General features: G+C 44.5%; 1 protein-coding gene across 12 annotated transcripts; it reads right to left on the bottom strand.

Moving 5' to 3' along the window:
• Positions 1-1,339: 1,339 nt before the first annotated feature.
• LOC147607644 (uncharacterized) lies at positions 1,340-6,389 on the bottom strand. 12 transcript variants are annotated; one of them, XR_015264763.1, is made up of 10 exons: positions 5,818-6,389; positions 5,415-5,495; positions 4,727-4,860; positions 3,401-4,610; positions 3,166-3,267; positions 2,861-2,926; positions 2,703-2,768; positions 2,230-2,595; positions 1,845-2,033; positions 1,340-1,727 (listed from the first exon to the last, which is right to left on the bottom strand). XR_015264763.1 is itself a non-coding variant. In XM_086790815.1 (10 exons), the coding sequence occupies exons 1-10, from the start codon at positions 6,064-6,066 to the stop codon at positions 1,493-1,495; spliced, it is 2,601 nt and encodes an 866-aa protein (XP_086646941.1). In that variant the 5' UTR covers positions 6,067-6,389; the 3' UTR covers positions 1,340-1,492. The 12 variants fall into 12 exon arrangements, 5 of the variants coding, with proteins under 5 accessions (XP_086646941.1, XP_086646940.1, XP_086646944.1 ...); XR_015264764.1 differs by having other exon boundaries at positions 1,845-2,018; XR_015264761.1 differs by having other exon boundaries at positions 2,230-2,631; positions 5,818-6,388.
• Positions 6,390-7,161: the final 772 nt, after the last annotated feature.

The raw sequence follows: 7,161 nt of genomic DNA, 5'->3' as shown, positions 1-7,161 counted from the left end.
TAATAGTGTATACTAGAACAATTACCCTGTCAGGGGCTATTCACACACACATAAAGAACAATTACCCTGTCAGGGGCTATTCACACACACATAAAGAAGGGTTCACACACACGAGACTCCAAATCTCAAAACGATAACTTTAGTCTCCCTCCAAGAAGTTTCTCTAATATTTAACAGCTTAAACAATTAAATTCATAAAGCAACCACGTCTATTTTCGCTATTAATTAATTTGGTACCAAAAAATTTCAAGGAAGAGCTTAGAATTGAAAAGAGGGACACAAAAAGGATTTTTGTTCCCATGCTTTCCCTCGCTCTCTGACCTCGTCCTCGCCCAAGTCTACGTCTCTTTGCTCGACCAAGTCTCTCCACGACGTCAGATTTCTGCTCCACATCTCTCGACCAAGTCTCCAATGTGGTCAACTAGGCTGCAGTCTCCGAATGGTGGGGTGTGTAGCCTGAGGTCTACATGGTAGGGTGTGTAGCCACCTCAGGCAAGGAAGAGAGCTGGGCGAGGACAAGGAGGAGAGCTGGGCGAGGACGAGAGCCACCTCAGGCAGGAAGGAGAGCTGGGGGACCCACATTAGGGGAGAGGGTGGTGTGAGGCAGGGCGGAGACCCACATCAGGGGATGTGAGGAGACAAGGGATAGGTCCTAAGGTTCTACACCTTAGTAAAACATTGACTGGGATAGCATCACAAATTAATTAAATGAAAAAGAGCGATCCGGATAGCATCACACAACTCATAATCACAAATTATTGTATCACTCATAGTCATCGAGAATAATTTGACAACTTTGTATGTGTTTTTCTACGACATGGTATGCACCTTAAGTTCTTTTAAAATCTTGGAGTTAGGAGTAACAACACACAGTAGGAATTTAGATTTTGATGGGTAGAGTACAAAGAGAAGGGGCCTTTCGCTTACATCAGGAAAGAGAAAACTCGCTCAAAACTGAGAAAAGCAAGGTTGCCAAAGTGAACCATGCTTTTGACAATGATAAGATGGGTTCAATTTTTTTAAAATTGACTTCGTTTCTACAGAAAAAATTGAAACTGAACCATGCTTTTGAAAGCAAAAAGAATGGTTCCAATGACTTTTCACCATCCTCCAATGTGGACAGCTAGTAGTAGAAAGCAAAGCTTTGAAGTTGCAATAGGGGCTTTACAGGGATCTGTGTGTATAGAAATCGAAGCTTTGAAGTAGCAAATCTTAGGAGCTCCATAGTCAACCCCTACCCGGATCTGTGTGTATAGACTCTTACGACTCTCACTTTAAACATTTATGTACACCCACAATTACCTTCTCAATGACAAAAGACAATGTGACAATGATCACATAATGCTCAATTTCAATCTACATTCAAAGATCACGGCTTCTACAGGTAAGACGATATGTTACACACCACCATTTACAAGGCAAGACCATAAATACCACTGGCCACACCCAGAGTAATGAGCGGCTTCTGTTATAAAAACAATTCAATCCAATTTTAACAGGATAAGCTCAAAATTTTCTCAATAGAAACCCTTACACACGACAGAACCAATGGTTTGGATAGAGAACCTCCCTCCATATGTTGAATCCCTCTGAGAATTATGAGCCTCCACGGTTTGCACATTGAGCTTTTCGACTCTTCTCGCTCATCTATAGATGTATCTTTACCCTTATCATCTGTACTGAGACCTTTTGAACAAGACTGAGCAATAATGCAGTTTCTTTCAAGTCTGCAATACAAACACAGGGAAGACCTTAAACCAAATAAGTAGACTAGGCATGGCAGCACTCAATTTAGAGCAAACACTCACAAACTGCTGGACTGCCATAAGGTTTCACTCTCTCACCCTGTAAGACGTTGTAGAAGTGACAGTTGCACAACTGCTTGATCAAAAAACGAAGATGGATGAGGCAGAAGTTCACTGTTGTTTCCGCGGTCCTGTGCCAGCTAGGAAGGTTGTTGATTGAGGACACTGGTGAGGGTGAGGCATACCATTGCCATACACTTTCGTGGCCACTACCTGAGGACTTGTACACTAAAAGTAAAGAGGGTAAACAGAAACTCTCTCTCTCTGTCTCCTCAGGGCATGCACACATGTACAATTACACAAACCTAAAAACAGTGTAACACTTCCAAAATGGCAATTTACACCCCAACAAAAGGGGCCTCATGGCAGGTGTCCTTGCTTGCCATGAAATGCTCCGATAGACAAAAGGCAATGGATAACAAACCTGAACAGGTTGATGTTGTTGTGAAGTAGGGAAAAGCTTATGAGATGCTCCATTTGCTGTCGGCGAGGAATTGCATGTGCCAGCAGCCGGATTCCCTGATCTAGCAGGAAATATCATCTGATGTGCAGGAGCAGGAACTGCATGCCTGACAACCCCATGCGCTGGCCATGCTGAATCCAAGGCATGAACTGTTGGCATTGCGGCACCAGGAATCAATAGCAGTGGTGGAAATTGTCTTGCTGTGGTGGCAGCCGCAGCCATAGTCATATCGAGCATACCAATCCCTGCGCCCATTCTCATCCCCATCCCCATGTTCATGCCCATGCCCATATGTGGCCATGCCGACATCTGAACATGTTGCATTCCCTGCGGAATGAACATTTCACTTCTAAAAGACATCATCTGCAAGATGTTCAGAATAAAAAAGTAAACCCAAAGAAAAGCAGGGCACTCAAGAGTGGACATAAAATAACCTGGATCTGTCCCTTGAGGGCCTTGATGTATGCAATCGCCTCCTCCAGCATTGAAGCTTTGTCAGTCTGCCAAAAGAATCGCATGTCAAAAAACTGGTTGGAGTGGTGAAAGGACTTGTCAAGCTTTACATATGCGTAAACACTGAATTTGTGTTAACCTTGTAAGAATTTGGTACAAGCGCTTGCAGGGCCTTCATCTTCTCGCTTATCCTGTCTCTCCTCCTCTATTCCATTACAAGCAGAATTGAGATCAGGCATAAACATCTGATGTGCGTTGAGCCAGGAATACGGTTAGGAACCCATCAAATTTTGAAAGTAAAAGCACACTATGTACAGCTTGGGCATTATGATATCATTACTTCTAGAGACTAACCACTCGATTGCCCTCCTGCAGCTTTCTATACCACACTAAGGAATCACACAAAAACAAAGCTCTTGTTACAGAAAGAACCAAAAATATTACTCTTTCTGATTGGTTATGATTCTCAGTAGCCCTGCTTCGCTTCATGGAGTTCCCTCCACCTGTAGCATGTTTCTTAGGACCATTTAATTCATTCTCCAAAGCCTGCAGGACAAAAATCCATGGCAAGGGTTAGAAATAGCACTCAGGGAAACATCTCGGAACATTTAAAAGGGGAGAGGAAAAGAGGAGGAAAAGAAAAGGAAGGTGGTGGGCGTCAACAAGAGTAAGGGCTTACTTTGCTTTGAATTTCTAGGAATTCATCGTAAACCTTTCTTTTATCCACCCCAGCAGCTCCCTTTCCATCGGCGTCATCAGATTCCTCAGAACCCCCTGAAGAAGATGTTTCGGATAGTTCTGCGACTTCCAAAACTTCTGTGCTTCTATCCGTCCCAAGAGCGGCGCTGCTAATGACAGACGAGTTCCAGCCATTACTAATACCCACCATTCCAGAGCTTCCACTCACTGTCCCATTAGCAGACACATCCTGCTCAGCTTCTCTCCCTAAGGGAAAACTCTGTGCAGAATGATGCACAACAGAGGCTCCAACACACTCAGAGATGTTTGGGATAGCTGGCAGTGCAATCCCTTCTCTCTTAGGGGCAATTAGCCTCAAATTCTTTGTTCTTGAAACACTAGTCTCAGGCTTCAACGCATCAACTGCTACTCTATCAAGTTGCTTCAGACGCTCCACCCCACTAGGTCCACTGGCCATGCCTATTGAATGAAGATTGGCCTTGAATGCCACAGCAGGCCCAGAAAAATTGGAGAAGTTCATGGAACTTGAGCTTCCACTTGGGAATGAAGGACTACAAGTTACACCAACCATTGCTGGATGCATCTGGGGTAGTGGCATCATTGGGCCATGTTCAAAATGTTCTTTGCTTGTCATGCTTGTGGTAGGAGTGATACTTGAGCCTGTGAATGCGTTCACATGGATGTGCTGGGTAATATCTCCATGATCATGACCAGGTTTGTGTAGCATGGTTGGTTGAAAAGGCAGGAATGTGTCACGTCTGAGGTTTTTTGAAGCTGGTCCACTGCCAGGGTCTTCTGCATTCACAGAATTTTGTGGGATGCCATGATGTATGAGATCACATGGGCGCAACCTTTCACAACCCATCGGTGGTGCATTTGAAGAGGGAGCATCATTAGGTATTTCATGCTTATCAACCAGTTCATCAGACGGGTGTTGCAGCCATGAAAGCAATTCATCCTCCTGTGTATGCATATTTACAGTAGAGGGATCCATCAACTCTCCAGTACCCAGCATGTCAAATGTGCTATCCATGTCAGCAACTTGTATCCCGGAATGTGAAGGTGCCACCTCACCTGCACTCACTTGCCAGCAGCTTCGGTTCTTGAAAATGCCTTTACCACTCAGTCCTTGCATAACAACTAGAAGTTGCCCATCTTCCCAACAGAGCTCCTCAAAGTCATGGTCTGGCCTGCAAAAGCATAGTAAAAGTACTTACACCCAAGGCTCATAACCTATCTACAGTGTCCCCCATTAAAAAGTACTCAAAGAAAAAGTGTTTCATTGATATTAGCTAGATTAACTCACACAAAAGCCAGATCCGGTCTTCTTGTTTGTCCCAAGTCCCATTTCCCTTTGGATGAGAATAACTCTGTTGGGTCCCATGTCACATCCAAATCTCTCCCTGTAGCATCCCATTCTGGCACACAGTGATTCATGGTCTGGAATGCAAAACCAGAGAGCAAAACAAAACACACCATGAGAGAAGCTTCCATGGTCTCAGGCGATTACAGGCACCATTGTCCAGTGCCATCAAATACACATGGCATATAGGACAGTATCATGCTAAAAACCATGTGTTACAACTGACTCACTGAACTTCATGATCAAGAAGGTGAATCACAATGCCAATCATGGACGATTCTTTAGCTTGATACTAAAGGTTAGTTTGGCCATCCACCACTCTCTAATATATCATCGCAGTGGCATCTCAAACCAGAGGTCAATTAAAGTAGGCACCTGCTGACCTCTCTTATTGCAGAATCTAATGGATCCCTACAGTCATGAGGGGTTGTCCAGGAGTGGATGGCCTCGGCCTACCATGCTTGATGAGGTGACCAACCTGGACACAGCCTCACCTTCTGGACCAGGATTTAATCAGAAAAGAGAAAAGCTCAACTGGATGTAATTATGAAAATGCTCAATATCTGCCAAACAAAACATGATGCAGAGTATGGACACATACACAACAGATCATAGTGCATTCAGGACTTACATCAGTATGGAATGCTTCCACGCATTGAACACAGTCGAGTGCTGATTTCCGCACCTTTGGGGCATTAGGGCTCAATAAGGACTGCAAATTAGATGAGTACAACACGTGTTTTAGAGCAGAAATGAGAAGCCCGAGATGGTATTCTCTGCCATCACATCAAGCTGCAATCCCACAAGATGATGGGACACATGTCATTTGGCATTAGTAACTAAGCTCCAGCTAGGGCATATGTAGGGGAATTCAAAACATTAGATGCTGAACAATAAGGCCTTAGCTTGACGGCTCATGTGGGCGAAGGATGTCGCAGACCAGCATTTCATGCTATGCGCATCTGATTCTATCTACAGACAGCAGATTCATACAGCCAGAAAGATGAAAAGAAAGGGATCCGGAAAGCCCTAACCTTGGATACAGTACCATTGTTGAGGAGGCAGATGCCATCGATGGGGGGGTCAGCACACTGCAGGAAACCTGAAGGGCAGTCGAGGGCGACCTGGCAGACAGGCTCATCTTTTCTGCTGCTCCTGCTACTGTGCTCAAGTGCAAAAATGGTGGTGGTGGAAGAGGGAAGCAGAGCGGACACAGGAGAAGAAGAAGACGAGGAACAAGAAGATGCCGAAGGTGCAGCAGGAGGAGGGCGTGAAGAGAGCATTCGGAGAGGCCTGACTATAGCAGAGCAAACTGGCTACGGAAGTTTCTTGGCTATGGCAAGCGTCAAACGAAGGTTTCTGGCTATGGCGGAGCTTCGCTGAGCAATCTGGCTACAGAGGCAATCGAAGCTCTTGAGAAATGGCGGGAACTAGACATGTTAAACCATGGCGGAGCTCAGCAGCCATGGCGGAAAGGGTAGCTGTTGTGGGGCTATGGCGAAGCGCGGAGATAAAGAAACAACACAATTTGGACACAAGGTGAGAGAGACGACATTCCAATCATCATTACTGGGGCCTAGATTCAAAAATGATCGCACATTAATTAATTGGGATAAACCTTGGCCTTAAAAGCTATTTGTAAATTTTCGGTTTTATTTTATTCACTTACTAGCAATACGTAAAATCTGCCAAGTGTCGAACAGTGATTTACTCCTCACCTGCGGGCGGAAATTTAGCGGTGCTGTCATCCCACCCGCCAAATATAGCATTTTATTCGTTAGCCTCTTTAAAGCAAAAGAAATTTCAATTCTCTAAAATCCCCCCCCTCCCCCCCCCACTAACAACTTGTATAACAAGTGAGTCGCACATTGCATTGCATTGCATAACCAGACTCCTAACAGGGTGACTAAAAAACTTGATTACTTTTGGTGTTCCACATAGACTTCCATAGTTTTTGGGCATGACACAGGCACATAAAAAGTTGAATTTTTGAGTGCTCCAAGTGGGTGGGCTCAATCCAAAACAAGCATGTGGCTTAGCTCCAACTTCCAAGTCTATAAAGGACTTGATAAAAATGCCTAAAAATAACCCACTAGCTTCATCAATTTCCAACTTCATATTCGTGCTATTTAAGGAAAAATTTGAATGTTGATAGTCTTCATGGGGATGCAGCAAGGTGAAGCTCCCGCATGGGGCTTTGTTTATTAACAAAGCCCCGAGTTGTAGAGCACTAAATGAAGCAAAATCTAATATATATTCAAACGTTGAAAAGGGCCCAAGGCATCATTTTGAATGGGAAAATAGATTTTGAAGCTTCGCTACTTGAAGGGGGCTTCCCTGTGGAAACTTCCCCTAACAATACCCAAGGCGCCTTTGGG

Source organism: Cibotium barometz, chromosome 55 (genome assembly GCF_041138505.1).
Source record: "Cibotium barometz isolate CiBa-2024 chromosome 55, ASM4113850v1, whole genome shotgun sequence".
Lineage (NCBI taxonomy): Eukaryota > Viridiplantae > Streptophyta > Polypodiopsida > Cyatheales > Cibotiaceae > Cibotium > Cibotium barometz.
This window is presented reverse-complemented; position numbering and strand designations above follow the sequence as displayed.

Bases quoted from the DNA above. Each gene is read 5' to 3' on its own strand.
- LOC147607644 (XM_086790814.1), bottom strand. From the start codon at position 6,066: ATGCTCTCTTCACGCCCTCCTCCTGCTGCACCTTCGGCATCTTCTTGT. The intron at 4,611-4,726 runs GTGAGTTAATCT...ATGCTTTTGCAG, and splicing joins AGACCGGATCTGGCTTTTGT to GCCAGACCATGACTTTGAGG. The intron at 2,632-2,702 runs GTTATTTTATGT...AACATCTTGCAG, and splicing joins CCCTCAAGGGACAGATCCAG to ATGATGTCTTTTAGAAGTGA.